This window comes from Acanthochromis polyacanthus, chromosome 9, assembly GCF_021347895.1.
Source record: "Acanthochromis polyacanthus isolate Apoly-LR-REF ecotype Palm Island chromosome 9, KAUST_Apoly_ChrSc, whole genome shotgun sequence".
NCBI lineage: Eukaryota > Metazoa > Chordata > Actinopteri > Pomacentridae > Acanthochromis > Acanthochromis polyacanthus.
In genome coordinates, this window is record NC_067121.1 from 31,059,182 (window position 1) to 31,077,622 (window position 18,441).

General features: G+C 41.5%; 2 protein-coding genes across 2 annotated transcripts; one reads left to right on the forward strand and one right to left on the reverse strand.

The window, feature by feature from the left end:
* Window positions 1-1,178: 1,178 nt before the first annotated feature.
* cpdp (CPD photolyase) lies at window positions 1,179-9,057 on the reverse strand. The gene is made up of 10 exons (XM_022213121.2): window positions 8,873-9,057; window positions 8,346-8,692; window positions 8,101-8,249; window positions 7,157-7,339; window positions 6,759-6,917; window positions 5,983-6,181; window positions 4,018-4,170; window positions 3,475-3,596; window positions 1,807-1,966; window positions 1,179-1,713 (listed from the first exon to the last, which is right to left on the reverse strand). Exons 1-10 carry the CDS (start codon window positions 8,893-8,895, stop codon window positions 1,565-1,567), a joined length of 1,644 nt encoding a protein of 547 aa, XP_022068813.2. The 5' UTR covers window positions 8,896-9,057; the 3' UTR covers window positions 1,179-1,564.
* A 101-nt stretch (window positions 9,058-9,158) lies between these two features.
* On the forward strand, window positions 9,159-18,436 carry LOC110964486 (UAP56-interacting factor). The gene is made up of 9 exons (XM_022213244.2): window positions 9,159-9,348; window positions 9,515-9,643; window positions 9,732-9,895; window positions 15,256-15,404; window positions 15,778-15,850; window positions 16,004-16,059; window positions 16,271-16,345; window positions 16,481-16,607; window positions 17,502-18,436. The coding sequence occupies exons 1-9, from the start codon at window positions 9,276-9,278 to the stop codon at window positions 17,601-17,603; spliced, it is 948 nt and encodes a 315-aa protein (XP_022068936.2). The 5' UTR covers window positions 9,159-9,275; the 3' UTR covers window positions 17,604-18,436.
* Window positions 18,437-18,441: the final 5 nt, after the last annotated feature.

The window sequence follows — 18,441 nt, forward strand, 5'->3', positions numbered from 1 at the left end:
TGATACTGTATGGATTATGTAAAGTAAGAAGTTTTTAAAATTCCTTGGTCACTGGAAACTTAATGTGCTTCACTTCCACGGTATTTAGCTTTCTCTTTATCCCACTGTTGGCTGTTTTATAACAACTCCCTCACACTTTTTATGGGATTATATTTTCTGTGAGCTGTCCAATGTGTCTCCTGACGCTCAGCACGCTCTCATTTACTCTCTGATCTGGAACCCTGAAGTTGTCCCTGATCTTACATTGCCTTTTTTTCCCCATTTCAGAATACATTTCTAATCTGCTGAAATAGTTTCCATCAGTGCTAATATCCTAGGAGAATAACTCATGTTTGAAATCTCAGCATTTGTTGTTGATATGACTCACAGTCCCGCTGCCTTTCATCCAAACATCCTATCAGGAACTGATTTACTCTCAACCCACAGCAGTTTGCAAAAGCAAATATCAAGTATGATAGAAACTTAGAACTGTGGGGACTATAAAGCAGTAAATTACAGAGTAATATACCACACAGTAATATTCTTATTCCCTCTAACCATACACTAGCTGTTTCAACTAATTAGCACCAGAAAGCACAATCTAGGGAGACGGATCTGTTTCCCCTGGAATGGACTCAGACAACAAAAGAGCTCACAGCACAGACAAGGCTTCATATTGTAAATTGTAAATTGGTGTTAAGCGCGTCATTACCTATAGGGATTGTTTTTATCCACTACTGAGGGTGCAGTTAATTAGGTTGGACAGCAGTGGGTTTTGTGTCTGTTTAATTACATCTGAGCTCAATTTAAGCATATTTGGGACTGCTATGAACCCTAGTCACTTTAAAAAAAAGAGCATAGAATACTGTGTATAATTTTCTTTTTTTTGTTTATTTGGATTAATGAACATGTGAATTTGTCTCATTTTTTTTTTCTGTCCGTTCACGCCTAATGCGTTGATCCGTGAGATGATGTGTTAAAAGCCTCTCATTAAACACCTAAAACCTTAAAACTCTGGCTACGCTTTATTTGATTCACATGAAATCAAGTTTTACTTATTTTGGGAGTGAGTGTGGCTTTGTGTGAAGAACAGTTCAGTCTGCTAATATCCTGCTTTTCAGGTCTTGAGAATAGGTTGCAGTGGGAGAACTGAAAATAAACAATGAAACTGACGTAAGTGAACAGAAAATGGCTTGTAATTGTGTTTTGATATGACTTTAATTGTATGAAAGAGCAGCAACAGCAGGTTGTGAAGCAGTCGTTGAACTGCGACCACAAACAGCATCTGTTGTGTAAAATGAAAGGAACAATAGCAGTCCTAACCAGTATAAAAAGCATCACAAGCACAAAATAAAAACCTCTTTCTCATGCTAATAAAGAAACATCAACTAAAAAGAGACACCAGCTCCCTGTATATGTAACAAAAAACAACAGTTGAGGCAATAATAGACAGAGGGTTTTTGATAAAACAAACAGTGATAAACAAAGAAGAGAAAAACATCAACTGCTACAAAGGATGTAAATAAAGAAAATCTCCCTGAGGCGAAGGTGTAGGAGATATACATCCTTCAAAATGTGTCATGCTTCAGAGATTTTTTGGGCAGTATTTTTTTTCAAACTGGGCTACGTTAAACTTCCGAAGGCAGCCTTTGTAGTTCATGTAGCGGATCTTTCCAAAAATAGGCCTCTCTGCCCATCCCTGGTCATGGATGCCGCAAATAGACCACATACAACCTGCAGAATGGAAGCACAGCAGGGACGGTTTGAATGCAAGAAGCACTGATTACAAAAGCGACATGCTTGCTGAAATCAATAACATGTAGTTACCGACGAAGCCGTTGGGGTCCTGACCGTCCAGCTCGTAGCGATCGTTGAGGTAGAGAGCGATGGATAGCGCCTCCTCTGGAGAAGAAGTCCACTCCAGAATCTTTTTGGCCCAGTACATCCTGAGGAAACCATGCATCTTCCCCTCGCTAACCATCTGGTACTAATGTAGGGATAGAAACAAACATGGACGAGTGAATAAATCAGTCTGAATGAGAGGAACGGAGATCTGAGGGCTGCATCACGAAGCCAGTTTGACATAGTCAGGCCTTCTTATTAAAACCTCAGTCAGAGTTAACGGGCATCATGAAGGTGGCTATAGACTATCTTTGTCAACTCGGCCTGTCTGCTTCAAATCAATGGGGGCCTTTAACACATTATTTGATTCCTCTTCTGCACAAAATGAAATGATCGTGTGCAGCTGCTTCAGTCAGCAGGTTATTTTAACCTTCATTTTCTCCTGTGGGTCAAAATGACCCGTTCTAAAGTTTGAAAAGGTGGAGAAAAAAAACATTTTCACAGTGAAACTTCTGAACATTTTTGGTAAAAAAAAAAAAGTTAAAAAAAGAAGTTTCTTTAAGAACATTCACAAAAAAATCCAGTGAAATTCGCTGGATTTTTGTTGATTTTTTGTGAATATGCTTAAAGAAAATATTAGAAGTTTTACGTATATATATATATATGCAATCATTTTACATATTTTTAGGATTTTTTTGGGAAGATTTTATATATTTACAAGAATTTTCTTGCCAAATTTGGGGGATTTTTTTTTAAATACAATTTTTCAGGAAACTTTTTAAGGAATTATGGGAATTTTCTTCCTAAAGGTTTTGCAAATTTTCAGAAATCTGGTGAATTTTTTAGCTGAATTTTTTTTTCAGACAAGGAAACTATATTTTTTGGTGCCCGTAAATAAAGACAAACAGGAGGAATAATGGAAAACAATGAGGAATATAAACATTAATGATGGTAAAAGCTGCTACTGCAAATGATGCAGGACAGGAATGCTTTTAGAAACGCCGTGTTTATGTATTTATTTTATTGATCAATGCAGCTGCTTACTTCTGACAGCTGTACATTAGAGCTGTTATATTTAAACATGATATTCTACTGAAGTGCATTTAGGGCTGACATGGACTCATACTGCAGGATATTACTTCAATTTGTGGCCAAATTAATGTTATTCATTGAATCATTTCTGTAATAAACACCAGTGGAATAGTCAATCTTCTAAACTCTATCAACTGTGTAAACTGACCAAACACAGAAACATATTTATATGATTTCTGCATCACCAACTAAATAAAGGTCGAGTTTCCATGGCAACGCGATGCATGCAGTGTGCCATACTAAAACTACACGATTTCATACAGTGGTTTTAGCTACATACGGATAAACAGGCGTACAGATACAACACATTCTCTCAGGTGAGAATCTGTATCGCTCATAAAGAATCTTTAAGAATTGATTTGGTTAAAGGGAGACGCTTCTTACAGCTGATTTAAATACAAAACTTTGAACAGAACCTGCCCCCAACCAGGTCAGCTCTACAGCATCAGTTACCATGGTGATCTAGCAGGTAAAAAGACCCACCTTCACGATACTGAAAACTCTGACGTTAGGCTCAACACACCTCGCTAACGGCCCTCTGATTTACACTAAATGTTGTACCTGGGCTGCGTTCCACAGCTTGTCATGAGTTTTTGCTTTCTCCAGCTGCTCCTTTGTGTAAAGGTACGGCCTCTTGTCTTTGGCATGATCTTTTAAGGTCTTCTGAGCCCACTCATACGCACCTGAGAACAGCACACAGCAATATTTTAGGAAGGAAAATACTCAGACAGCCTCTGGAGTTGAATCTTTTCTGTCCTTTTCTCTTCAATTTCTACTACCGTAATTTAAAGATTATTTAAGGCATTTTAAGCTTTTACTTGACAACCGCAGTGAACAGAGGGAGAAAATTATGGAAAAAGAGCAGAGAAGTGACATGCAGCAAATGGAAACAACCAGCAAGGATCAGGGGACTCGCTGCTCGAAGGCAGAAGCGCCCATGGGGTATTTCCTCCAACCACCCAGCTATCAGGTCGCCCAAATCTCTATCAATTTAGACAAATTAATTCAGCTGGTAAGCAGGTGACTCATCCAAATGATGCCACTAATGGGACACTGGTGGCACCAGAGTGAAGGGGATGCAGTTTTAATGAGATCTCCACTGACCCTCCACGCTGTCGTATTTCTCGTTGTAGAAGCAGAAGTTGTCCGTCAGCTCCCTGCGCACCACCAGCTCCTCGATGAAGGAGGCGACAGAAACACCTGCTGTCCTCCCGCTGCGCTGAACCTGCAGAGCCACACGCTGGGCAGAAATGTGGCCTGATGGTAGGGGAAAAAAAAGAAAAAAGAAGAAACAAAAACAGGGTTGAAAAGGAGAAGGAACAGGCAGATAAAGATGGACAATACGAGGAGGTGTAGAATGAGCATATTTTATAGCTAAACTACTCAGAGATCTGGTGTCATGGCCTTTCATGCAAATGAGGATGTTACATATAGGCAATGAAGATGAGGACACAGGCATGCTGACGTCTTCTGGATGTCAGGGAAAGGAGCGTTCAGTACAATCGCTGTCCTGAGTAATGAATGACTCTGTGGTATAAAGTGAGCTGTGGTTTCAAGGGATAGTTTCTTTGAAGTGAGGTTGTATCAGATACTTATCTGTAGTCAGAGTAATACCCACAACAGATTACAGACCCCCAGTTTGAAGACTGCTGGCAGAGAAGCCAAACAATGTGTTGCTGTAAACAGGGTTAGCAGTATAATAGTATAGCCACTTAGAAAGTGGTCCACCTCAAAAAATTCTCTGTATACATGTAGTAGATGCGTTTGTTAATATATTCTTGCTGCTTTACCCGCAGCAGTTTTTTTGTTTTTTTTAAATTGGAAATGACACAGGTGTTTCCCCAAAAGATAATAAGATGATGTGCAAGAAAAAATAATTTCTCAGCTTTTATTTACAACTAAAAGTAACTTTAAGTCAAAATTTGCTAGGGCTATGAATGAACGCTGCTAACTGCATCATCTCTGCTTGTGCAAAGTGGAGGCGTGCCAACTGCAATCTACTGTAGGTAATACCCCGACTATATACAGGAACCTCATACAGCCCGATTTGTAAGAAACCAGATTATCCTTTTAGTGATAGTGGCAGGAGCACAAGCATACAGGATACAACATACGGTAAATGATTTTTACTTTGAAAGAAGTGACAATCTCTGTTCTGATGTAATCCAGTTTCAACTTTTAGATTGAGTAAAATGTAGAGCAGGAATGCTGGAGAAAATATTGTGTCTGGTGAGTCTGCATGTCCGCAGGTTGTCAAAAGCAGGTGGTATCATCAGCATAAAAACAGACACTGCAATGTTAAGTCGGGAAATAAATCTACACTGCCATTCAAAATTTGGGGGAAAATTCCACGTTTTCCATGGAAAGTCACACTTTTATTTGTGTGCTAGCATAATTACAGAAAGGTTTTCTAATCATCAATGAGCCTTTCAGCACCATTCGCTAACACAATGTAGCATTAGAACACAGGAGTGATGGTTGCTGGAAATGTTCCTCTGTACCCCTATGGAGATATTCCATTAAAAATCAGCCGTTTTCAGCTAGAATAGTCATATACCATATTAACAATGTCTACACTGGATTTATGATTGATTTAATGTTATATTTTTGGGAAAAAATGTTTTCCTTTCAAAAATAAGGACATTTCTAAGTGACGCCAAGCTTCTGAACGGTAGTGTAATTTTATCTATAACCTAAACAGCAGGGGCATTAACACAGATCCACCTTCACAGCTTCACCCTTTGGGTTTGATCTAAAATCATCCAGTGAGAAACGTCTAATCAGCAGTATAAATAGCCTGCAGTATATACAGCGTTTCTTTCTTTCAAGTGGGCTGCAGCAGATATTGAACTATGACCAGATCTAAAGGCTGACTGCTGGCGCTCAAAGACATAATTTAATGATATATTTTCCTACAGAAGTAGTTCACCGGGGATTCAAGGATTCTAGCAATACAGGATAGCTTAGATATGGGGCTATAGTAAGAAATGAATACATTTATAAAGCAAATAAGCAGATTTTTACAATTTCCCCCTGAAGATGTGGGTTACTTTTCATGACAGTACTGACCGAAGCGGATCCACGGGGAGAGCTGGCTGAGGGCGGGAGCGTTCGGGTCGTTGCGTTGCGCGTCGAACAGTTTAAGACGTACATCAATGAAGGACTCCAGCATGGCCATCCCTGCTTTGGTGCCTGGTTTAGCCCACTCAGTTTCTCCTACTGTTCTGTCTACTGACAGGGAGGTGAGAGTTTTGTCCCAGTCAACTGGCTGTGAGGTGAAGAGGGGAGAGAAGAAGAAAAACTCAGCAGAGGTCACAGCTGACAGTGATGAGCTCAAATATACGCTGTGGCGCTACAGAGGCAACTTCAAAAGCAGCCAAGAAAGTTTGGAGCCTTTCACCTAGCTCACGATATCAGGAGGCTCAAACCAGTGAGCGGCATATCAATCGCAAGACTGCAGCAAAAGCACACACCCCTGCAGCTTTAATAACTGGGGTGGGAAAAGAAATGTTCAACTTCTGGACAGTCAAAAAAATCTGCTGTCTATATTCACTCATCAATAAGTCATGTGCAGAGAAAAGAAGACAGCTGAAGGTTAGAAGTAAGCACTTTTTTGCAGCAGCTTAAATTCCAAACTCCCGATCAATGAGCTCACTAACGGCCTACTTTCCTTTGAATTGATTTTAGAAAACACCTCCAAAGCAATGAATATTTTAAGGTGAAACGTATAACTTAACCGATGCAAAAGTCCTTGAACTTAGCAGAAAAAAACCCCACAAACACACGACTTCTTCTCTACTCCTTACATTGATGTTTATTCATTTCACGCTTGCTGCAGCACTTACTTTGGCGGCTCTTGTAGCAGCGTGGGGGTGTTTCTCTACCAGAGGAAAATCAGTGAGGAAGTCAGACAAAACCTTGGTAATTTTTCCCCTGATGGTCCTGGCGGCGTACTCAAGTTTAGGTGATGCTTCCCAGCAGGGAACAATATTATGGGCATCAACCTATAAAAAGAAAATAAGAGATAATGGAGAAACACTGACAGCAGAAATAGAGGCAATGACCATAAAATGTGAGTGAGGTCAATAACACTGGTTTTCATGTGTGTTAGTTGGTGAATCAGTGTGATGAAGGCAACAAATAATGCAAGGAAATAGTTTGCGGAAGGTAGAAATATCCAATAGAAAACAACCAGAGCATAGAGTATCTTATCTACACATCTCTGATAGCATTTTTTTTTTACCTGTATGAGGGGAATTTCCTTTGGAAGTCTCTTTTTGACATCTTTCAACCACTGTTGTGGCTCTCTGAGGGGGTAGAAGTCCGTCACGACTGCCCCAAAGCTACGGTCAGACACAAAGCCAGGCAGAACTTCCCCTGGTGCACCATGAAGCAAGTGGAACTGGATGCCTAAGTGTTTACATTCCTGTTTAGTAGAAGCAGAAAAGCAAAGTTAACACTCACAGATTTGGTTCAGGGTGTTTGGTCACGTACCATTCAAGAAAATGCAAAAATATCAGACAACATTTGACTTCAAAACTCCTTCATCCATAATACTGTGAATTTTATCAATAACTAGGTCAATATATAATTATGGGACTATTTGTAACATAGCTGACAGGTATCAGTTGACATTTTTGCTCTTTTCAGGCCTAAAATCAAGTTACTTGTGCTGTACAATACTACCATATGCATTAAATCAATATTTAATTGTATTTAATGTAAATACTAGTAAAATGTCATATACTGTTTGCTGAATATTTATATTACAGGATGAACTGAAAGCAATGAACTTTTGTAGAGGGTGCACGCATTGGTGTCGATTTCATGGAGGACACATGGGAAATATTTTTCAACATTTAGAACATTTGCATTTGTCTCCTCCACATTTGGGGTTAAAAAAACACAACAGTCTCTACTCATTGTGCCTGAATTTTGTCTTTCTTTACATCAAGACAATTCCAACATAAATTGAGGCAAAAGAGTCACAAATTGGTGCATAGAAAATTCACAAGAGTGTGGAAATTTACATGTGTAATGCTCAAAATTTCCAGGATTAGGACACCCAGACTCCTGTTTAAACTGCTCCTCTCCATATGTTCAGTCTACACCAGTGCCTGCAAATGCTAGTTGATACTACTTGATCATTTATGAATGACTCTCCTGTTAAAATCATGAAGTCTGTACCTTTGCTACTTCTTCCAGCCCCTTCAGCATGAAGCTGAAGTGTCTCAAAGTGGACAGTTGTGATTTGGGCACCACCAGACAGAAACACACATGTAGAGGGAGGTTCTCCTTCATAGCGAGCCTCTGGGCGTGAATCAGTGCCCAGTTATCTAAATCACAGAAGCAAAACATTTCATCAGGGGAAACATGGAGAACATGCAAGCCAAAAAAAGTGTCTAATTGCTGTAATGATGATGTGTGTCTACCTTGCACTCTGTTGTCTCTTAACATCCAGTACAGGACTCCCTCTAAGCCCTGCTTGATCTTTACTGCATCAGATATGAAACGCAGGCGCTTTTTGTTGAATTTCATGTCGTTATTCTCTGACCTCTGCTGCTGCACCAGGCTCTGCAGCCACCCTGCAGCCTTCTTCTCCTCCTTCGCTGGGGCCAGCTTGGGCTGCTTGGCACTGGGCTCCTTAGCAGCTGCTGCAGATGTTGCCTTGCGTTTCTTGTCTGACATGGTGGTTTCACTGGTGAGTGAATTAGTGAAGTAAACTACCGTGATGGGCCTAGGATTGGGTTGAATGAGAAGCTGCGAGATTCGAGATGAGCTGCAGGGAAGCACAATGAAAGTAAATGAACAAAGTGACAAAGATAGAAAACTGCAAATCAAAGACAACTATGTGAGGAAATAAAAATGAAAACGCAAAGATAAGAACTAACATGACGACTCCTCATTCAAGTAAAGCTTTGATGGAGCGTGATGCCTCCATCAAACACATCATACATACCTCCTCCAGACACAGTGCAGCATGCGAGGTGTAAAACTTCAAGTAAAGCTGCTTCGGCTCGACTGGAAAGGGTCAAATCAGCACAAATGCGAAGTTAAATCGAAATAAATGACAGACTAAAGCCTCAGCAGCCCAGTCAAGACAACCGCGCTCGCTATTTTCCTTTACACAACCAGTTACGTGAGCACACTGATGTTTAGGTTTTGTAACAGTGTTGTCATCGCATTCAACTACACTTCCCATAATGCAAGTCTCCACAGCGCATGCGCAGCGCCGTTTACGTTCGGAGGAGGGTCAAGTTCTGTTGTAGCGTAGCCTCGACAGTGACGAACAGCTAGCACGGCGGCTAACTACTACTGCATTTTTCTTTTGCACTCGGGATCTGATCGCCGTGATTTCAGCTATGAACAAAGGTGACTTCACAGCAGGTCGGGGGAAGAGGCCTCAGGTTCCGGATAAAGTCGACATGTCCTTGGGTAAGCTGCTCGGTGGCTCTGATCAACCTTACCAAAATAGAGCACTAGCTAATGTTAGCCGCTTTCTGGTGGGAGACTGTCAGGAGCTAGACGAGCTGGATAAATAGCTCCCATTTGAGGCTTCGGGTGTCCTAATCGATCATTTCTCCTGTGATAACTTCAACAGATGACATTATTCGGTTGAACAGAAGAGAGCAACAGTTAAAAAGAAGACAGGCCAATGTGAACCGCCGACCAGTCAAGAAGAAAGGCCGTTTAAACCAAGGAAAGGCGGTTTCTGGACCAGTCCAGAGAGGTGTGTCTATGTGTTTACTTTGTTGGTAAGCTGTTGTTTATAATTAATTTCGAGACAGCTTTGCATATGTGAATTTTGTACTTACTAGGAGGTGGCGTACCCCGAGGAGGAGCCCCTAAATTAAGAAACAGAAGGGTCCCACCCGTGCCGGCTCGACGGAAGGGTCAGGGGGTCATCACGGGACTGGCAGCCCGGAGACCAGCGGCCCTGTTAAAGCGAACCGGAACACTCAACAGAGCAGCAGTCACTCAGGTAATGGAGAATGTACTGTAGTGTACGGCGGTCAGGGCACTGGTATTAGCCTCCAGTATTGGCCTGAGACCCAAATTGGCAACAGTACTTCAAGAACATTTGCACAGAATGTACTATTAATTGGTGTACATCGTACCTGTGAGATTGTGCGTCTGAAAAGGTGTCATTGACCAAGTATGTGTACACATGGAAGTTATCGTGGTGTCCTCTGTCAACATGCCAAACCCAGTCTCCTGACAACTGCATATAAATTCCATTTACATATTTTCTGACAAATGTCCAAGAGCAGAAATGGATGTTTAAAATGTTACAGGTAATAGACAGTAAAGTGTAAGGCTTATTGCAAAAACACATCCATCCATCCATCCATCCATCCATTTTCTATACGAGCTGAAGTCTATCCCAGCTGACTTAGGAGCGAAGGCAGGTCGCCAGTCTATCACAGGGCCACACAGAGACAGTCAATAATATTAATAATAATACATTTTATTTGTAAGTGCCTTTCTTGACACCCAAGGTCGCTTTACAGGAAAAACAAATACAACAAAACAGATAAAAACATAAAGATGAACAAACATACATAAAGAAAGAGGCAGCTAGAGAAAATAAATAGCCTTGAACAGCTGAGCTTTGAGTCTAGATTTGAAAAGAGGCTGAAAGTCAATATTTCGAATGTCCGGTGGGAGTGAATTCCAGAGTTTGGGAGCAGATGGAGGAAGAGGAACTGAGAGAGCAGGTGGAGGAAGCGATGTGAAGAAGATCAGACAGATAGGGACGGTTGAGGTTGTGAATGGCCTTAAATGTATACAGGAGGATTTTGAATTCTATTCTGGATTTGACAGACAACCAGTCACACTCACACCTACAATTTAGAATCACCTATTAACTTCAGCATGTCTTTGGAATGTAGGAGGAAGCTTGAGAACCCATGCAGGCACAGGAACATGCAAGCTCCACACAGACGATTCAAACCCTGGACCTTTGAGCTGTGAGGAGACAGTGCTAGCTACTGTTGCAAAAATGACTCAGAATAGCTGCAGTGAATAGCTGGTAACACTTTGGCCATATTAAACCATCATATATCGGTAGGTAAAATGAAGTTGGGTCTACTGAGTGAAGCTTTACTCAAGGCTGCACCTGTCATTAAATGCTTTCCCCACAAAGCGAAGTGCTCCCCTGGGCTTCAGTGTCTGCTGTCCCTGTTCTGCTTCTTAACAGCGCTCTGTGGAGATCTTACGTGTAATGGAAACTTGTAAAAATGAATATTTCCCTCCTGTATGTCATGACATGGGCAGTATACTGCTTCACATCTTTCATCCACAACGATGACAAGTTTAAGAGGGCAAAAACGTCAGGCTTCCTGCATTTTTGGCCAGTGCTGGTAGTTTGTTTTCTCAGCAGTGAGAGACTGAGTAACCTTTATTACCACGGTCTTCCAGTGGTATATGTTATCGTAAATCCTTCCTTTGAGACTGTGTGAAAAGAGTATTTGGAAGGAATCAGAATCAGCTCTATTGGCCAAGTATTCATGCAAGGAATTTGGCTCTGTTTTATTATGTACAGCTACAGACATGTACTAAAGCTAATGCTTGAAATAAGGAAAGGACTTAGTGCAAGTTTCGCTGATTGTGATGACAGGAATAAGAACATTTATTAATTATAAATACAGGGCTTTTTGTCACTTTTATACCATAGGTGGTTGATGATGCAAAGAAGGAGAGAGAAATGTTGCTGGAATGGAATTTTAACAGGTACTGAGTGTACAGTATTCCTGGTTATAGAATCAAAAAGAGTTGTTCCTGTCATCATGGACCGATTTAACTGTTTGTCAGAGTTATGGCCTGTGGGAAGAAACTGTTTTTATGTCCGGTTGTTTTGGAGACCAGGCATAAAGTCCTCTGCAGGCTGTTAGGGTGTCCTTTGAGCTAGAGGTGGGTGCTCAGGCCGAAGCATCAAATGCTGATGTTTTGGGGCAGAATCATGCTCACAATGTGAATCACATTTGTCCCCCTCAAATTTAGTTAAACTCATGTGATCACAGGATTACTTGTGCATATGGTTTTCTGGATACGAAGCCTGTAACTTCAGCTCCAGGCTAAAGGGGGGAATCAGAAACCTCTGCATCCTGTTTTCGCTCTAATTTTGTTTTGAAAGTTCTGAAGTGGTGGTTTGTATCTGCGCTTATTTTTGTTGGTCCACTCATTGCTATTCTCCATCCAACATGCTGTCTTATGTTTACATAATAAGCTGCAAGGTCGCTGTAGTGCCGGTCCTCAGTGTTAGTCAGCTACCTCTCCAGTGAGTCTCTCGTACTGTAGACTAACTCCACCCTCTGAGACTGCAGCTGGTAATAGTAGCCGTCTTTCTCATGATGGGCAGACTTTATGTTATCCATGTTCTGCTCTGCAGCTTTGGTGAACTTGTTGTGCTTTTCCGTTAGCACCTCCTTGGCTCGGCTCGGAGGTTTTCCATTAGGATGTAGTAGCTGGTACCAGGTGGGGTTCCAAGCGAGCCGAGTCGAGCCGACAATGTGACGTCTGCAGAGTACAGGCCACTGATTGGACAGGGAGTGACGACACATGAGAACGACTCCTTCACAAAAGCCAAACCCAGCATTTAAAAATACAAAACTGTAAACAGCGATGGTGCGCATTGCTCTTCTCGGAACTTGGCAAAATTTGAATATGTCAACTAGATCTGTACCGTGGACGAATGAGGAGGTCGAGACTTTTCTGTCTTTGGTGGTGGACCAAAGAATATAGAGGGAGCTGGACGGAGAAAAAATGGTACAAATTTTTAAGGAAATGTTGGAGTACCTCTTCAACTTTTGTCCTTTAATATGCACATTAATTGAGGTGAAATGTTTAGACTCAAGTAGGGCCTGATATGTGCTGGCCATCGAGACACCGTGTCTTAAAGTGGCGCCAACTCTTAGTCTGACTACTTAGGCTGACAAACACCAACTCTCTTCTGCTGAAAAGTGAGCTATAAAACATGTCATTTCTTGTTTAAAAAAAGAAAGAAAGTTAAACAAACTGAAACATGGAGAACAAAGATGAAATGTGGTTAAATATTTAAATTCAGAAGAACATTAAACTTAATCCCTGTGTTGACTGCATTGCGACTGCACTGTGTCTTCCCTGCAACAACTAAGACAAAAAAATAACACTCGCATGGTTTTCAAAAACTTTTCTGCGAATGTTTGTTACCATGGTAACCAAAGCCGTTGACAGGCTAGCCCAACGTGAAGACCTGCAGCCACCTGACCTTCATCACACCCAGAGACAGAGATTTCGCCTCATCCTGTCGCCTGGCAACAGACATCAGCAGCCGCTGTCTGGTGTCCAGGAACAGCAAACCTGCTTCATTAGCTGCCTCTTTTGCTGTCTGCTCCAGAAAATGCTAGAAACCTTTCTATTTTGGGATTCCTTCATCCAGGAATTGTTTGCTTTTTACATTTAAGCCCAGATGAGCCTGATACAAATCCTGGCACCTGTGATTTGAATGTTGAGTTCTCACAAACCACCACTCCATCTTTAATGGCTTCTCTCCTTTGCCTATTAAACCTCAGTGAAACGTTGCTAAAGCTGTTTTAATTGCTAATATGCCGTTATCTCTTTTAGCTCTTCTTATTTTTCTTCAAAGTTTGGTGTAAGTTGCTGTACTCTTACGAGTCTTGTGATGAAACAGCTGCCTCCCCGTGCCTTCAGGCTTTTAATATCAAGCTGTGCCACTTTTAATTGAAGTAGTTTTTATTTAGCTTTAAAAGCAAAAAGGCAGTTTCATATTTCAACTAATCTTTTACCTTCAATCTTTGTTTTGCATCCTTTGCTTCAGTCACACAGAACCATTAACTATCAGACATCCTCTCTTACTGTTTATTTGTAGGAGTAGTCCAGCTTCTACAAATCATTTTACCTTTGGATCAGTCTACTGCAGGGGTGGGCAAACTTTTTGGCTCAGGGGCCACATTGACTTTTGAAATTCAACAGACGGGCCAGACCAGCATCAGATGGTTGGAGATTGTGCAAACTAATATGAATTACATGTTAAAGACAATACTGACAAAGTAAACAATACTCGCATTCAGTTTCAGTGGGAACAGTGTTGTTGGTCACCCTTTTTTGCCAGCGCATCAAAGTCTGGTGTCAAAGTTTCTTCAAGAAACTTCATGAACCGACGATGCTGAAGCCCTCTCGCTCGTACAAAGTTAACCAGTTTTACGACTGACTTCACTACATGCTCAAGATGCAAAATAGACTTACAGAGCGCTTCCTGATGGATTATGCGGTGTAGGAAAATCACATCCAGCTCAGGGTTTTCCTCCTTCACCTTATCCTGGATTGTTTTCAGCAGCCCAACATTTTTCCTGTCGAGTTTGGCGACATTGGCGAGTTTCCACCACGGCAGCTTCATCCTCTGGATGACCCCTGACACCCTGTCCTACAAGTCCTCTCCACGTGTTTTCCCCTTCATGGATTCCATGGTCAAAAATTCCTCCGTTGTCTCAAAATATTCATCAATCCCTCCAATAAAAATTAGAAGCTGAGCAGTGTCTTTTATGCCACTACTTTCATCCAGTGCTAATGAATATAGCTTGAAGGACTCCGCTTTTTCATTCAGTGAGCTGGCTAAGTCTTCGTCGATTAGTTCAACACGCGAGTAACTGTCCTGCGTGATAAACTAATTTTTTCAAATTTGTTTTTGCTCTCTGGACACAGGAGACCTGCTGTCTCTACCATGCATTCTTTCAAAAACTCCCCTTCGGAGAAAGACTTGCTAGCCTTTGTATTTTGAATGCTAGCAAATAACTTGCCTTCGTGCTTAACTCTTGAATCGTAGTTTGCCGAAAAAGCGTATTTTGCTGAGTGTGTAAACCGGCTGCCAGCCTCTGACCGTAGCTGTCCGTCCTTGCGCTGACTGGTTGCTAGCGTAGTTAGCATGCTTCGTGGAAAAGTGCTGGCTGATATTGTATTCTTTAAAAACCGCAACTGTTTCATTGCAAATAAGACATACAGCCTTTTCAGGGAAAAAAATATTTAGTAGTCTACGCCTTCTGAAACACTCGACACTCACTGTTGACTTTTCTTTGATCCACTCACTTTTACGGCAGGGCTCAATGCAGTTGCAAAGTAGAAGAAGAGAAAATAAACCAACAAACGTCACTTGTGTCTGGAGCGCCATCTAGTGGGGACAACAGAAACGTCGGGTACTGCAGGGGAAGGCCAAATGAATGAATGTGGTCTTTACTGTAATTTCGTCAATTCTAATATTGACAAAATTATTTCGCGGGCCTGATTGAAAAGCCCATGCCTGGTCTACTGTATACTAAAGATTATCCCCTTCACCTCCCGCTCTAGAAAACAAGACAGAAAACAAGACCCTTCATTCAGCGTCCTGAAGCCCAGTACAGGAAGCCGGAGGTACAGAGGCGGCTGTACAGGCAGCCCGATCCACAGAGAGGCCAGAATGCAACTCCAGTCAGGAGACCTTTTCAGCTGCGACGGCGGTAAGAACGCCAAATGATGCTTGTGTGCTGTCTCAAAGTGCACTAAATACACGGAAAACAATTGAAGTGGTGCTATTTTTATAACACTTTTAACCTGCCACACCTCCAAACCTGCTGGCAGGTTTGAAGGTCTTGTTATCTTTAAAAAGAATTACCCAGAGTGACATTATTTATCAGAGCAAGAAACTGGCAAGAAACTGTGAAATCAGGAAGAATCACCAAACTTCTGAAGTCAAGGCCTCAGTGATACTCCCCAAACCAAAGAGCTGTGTCTGTCTGTTCTGTCCCGTCTTTATGCAGCACATTTCGATTGATCTACACTGTTTAGACAGCTGTATTTAATTACTTTCTTTATGTTTTTTAATCCATGCAGACCACTGCCGCCTGTCCAGCAGACTCAAAGGGAAGCTCGCCAGGCCACTTTTCTTTTTCGCAGAGGACTCAAGGTACTTCAAGTTACTGCATTTCACTGGTAGCATTTCAGTGTTCTGTGTGTGTAGATGTAATCAAACATGTATTTAAAGCGGTTAATCTGGATAGTTTAAGACTTGTCCTTTAGCTGTCAATGCCTCACTGCTTATTCTTTATGTCCTTGGCAGGTACAGGCCCACGTGCAGAAGCCAAATCCCCACTCTTCTCCTGTCAAAACAAGGCAGTAAGTTTTCTTCTCACAGTCTATTTTGGTTCCACTTGTCCAGCTCACTAATTGTCTGTACTGCACTATTGTTATGTCCATATGTGAGGAAGAGGAACTCGCACTGAGGATATGAATCACTCCGAGGGGGAAAGAGGACCATTGTTTGCCGCTTTAGGGCCAGTGTCTGCTGTTTGTGTTCTATGAGACACCTTTTCCGTTTGTCCACCAGGTGGCACACATCGACCAGCAGCAGTGGGATCCTGACGGTTTCAATTGACAACCCTACAGCCAGGACTCAACCCGAGTGAGTGCACAAACCCTGCAGGACACCTTAAAGGACAGACAGATTTTAGACATGCTGATGAGATAATGAAGTGAAGCACGTTGTATGTGGCAGATATTTGCATCCACGTCCTGACACATTCTGACTTGCTTCTAGGCCTCCTACTGCTTGGACTCTGCATCCTCCAGCTGCCAGTTCCGCTCCTGTTAAGGTGGAAACGGTGGAGAAGAAAATACCAAAAGGAGTGCCTCTGCAGTTTGACATCAACAGTGTCGGGAAGCCGGTAAATTCCTGCGTGGTTGATTTATTCAGTAGGGATGCAAATTTGAAACCATTTCCTCAATCAATCGATTAATCATTGAAATAACTGAACAGTGGATGTATTTCTATGAGCTGATAAAACCTTTATAATCACTGACCTGCTGCACATTCAGCATGGTTACTTTAGGAGTTTGAAGAGCAGATAAAGCTAATGCCATACTAGCTAAGTTTAAAATTAACCCTCGTGTTGACCCAGTTTAAAGTTTGAAGGGGGGGGGGGGGTATTTTCACAGTGAAACATTTTCAGCATTTTTTGGTGGAAAAAAAAGAAATGTTAAAAATGTTTCTTTAAGAACATTCACATAAAAATCAACCAAAATCCAGCGAAATTCGCTGGATTTTGGTTGATTTTTATGTGAGTGTTCTTAAATAAAATATTAAGTTTTACTGATACATATGCAATCACTTTAGATATTTTTAGCATTTTTTGGAAGATTTTTACTAATTCTTTGAAAATATTTACAAGAGTTTTCTTGCCAAATTTGGGGATTTTTTGAGGGGAAACTTTTAAGGAATTATCGGAATTTTATTCCTGAAGGTTTTGCAAATTCTTCGAAATTTGGGGAATTTTTTTTGCAGAATTTTTGGATTTTTTTCAGACAAGGAAACAATATCTTTGGTGTCCATAAATAAAAACAACAGGAGTTTAACAGCTGGTGCCACAATGTACCACAGCAAACCTACAGTACAGTTTCTGACATCCATGTCCCTCATTTTGTTTTGTTTTTTTGTCTAAATTATTGATGAAAATGACTTGATTGACAATTAATCACTACCTTTTCTAGTACACAAGCTTTGGGTGATTTTCATTGCAGGTGTCCTGTGTTTTGACTTGTTCTCTGTGGTCTTTTTGCAGCAAACATCGATGACCCTGAATGAGCGATTCCGCATCCTGAAGGATCGGCGCACCGCCACAGCTCAGAGCAGTAAAGGCAGCAGATTTGTTACAGTGGGTTAGCAGAAGAAGAAGACAGAGTTGATGCTCTGAAGCCCCCCCCCTCCCCTGTGCTGTTCAGACCTCCAGTGACCCCACCTTTCTGATGGATTGGACAGTGCTGACCCACTGACTGGCTTTACTAATAGGAGGGAGGGCGACCACGGGACAAATGAGTACAACGTGCACCACTGGTCAGCTGGGAGAACTGAAGCACGCAAATGTCGATGGAAGACTTTGTCTAAAATAAGTTCCCATTCATTGTCCATATCATTGTACTCAGCTGTTTGTGTTGTGGATGTTCAAAACCGGGAAACAAAGAACCTTTTTTCCCCCCATTTGGACTTGGAACTGTCGACACTATTAGAAGTATTTCATTTCAGACGGGGCCGCTATGTATTTGCAAGGTATGTTCTGACACCGTTTTTGAGAGATTTGTTTTGTAATGTTTCTTCAAATTAATTGGTTTGTCTTTAAAGATTGTCGTAGTTGTGTAGCTTCAGATCAGCTTGTAGCACACTGACGCCCAACACGCTTCAAATCTGAATCTTGTCATCAAACAGTGCCATCTGTCTGTGGATTATAAACCAGACACTTCCCTCTTAATTTACTGCGACCAGGTGTGACGGTTTTTACGCGATGTGCTTCACATATCTGGAAAGTTTACATCTGTAGCTCTGTATCCTGTGCAGATGTTGTGTTAATGAATGGAAGGAAGGGATGCATTGACGTTTGCACATATTTAGGTGGTTTATCCCATGAACAGTCAAACGTTTCAAATGTCTGCAGAGCTAGAAAATATTTTGCAATGTCTTTGTATGAATAAACTGGTTTCTGGAACTTTCTAACAAACGAAACCGAT

Coding starts and splice junctions, on each gene's coding strand:
- cpdp (XM_022213121.2), bottom strand. CDS start 8,895: ATGCTGCACTGTGTCTGGAGGAG. Junction 6,918..7,156: donor AGGAAATTCCCCTCATACAG/GTAAAAAAAAAA, acceptor TTCTTTTTATAG/GTTGATGCCCATAATATTGT. Junction 6,182..6,758: donor CTGCTACAAGAGCCGCCAAA/GTAAGTGCTGCA, acceptor TTCACCTCACAG/CCAGTTGACTGGGACAAAAC.
- LOC110964486 (XM_022213244.2), top strand. CDS start 9,276: ATGAACAAAGGTGACTTCACAGCAGGTCGGGGGAAGAGGCCTCAGGTT. Junction 15,851..16,003: donor TTTTTCGCAGAGGACTCAAG/GTACTTCAAGTT, acceptor TGTCCTTGGCAG/GTACAGGCCCACGTGCAGAA. Junction 16,346..16,480: donor ACAGCCAGGACTCAACCCGA/GTGAGTGCACAA, acceptor ACTTGCTTCTAG/GCCTCCTACTGCTTGGACTC.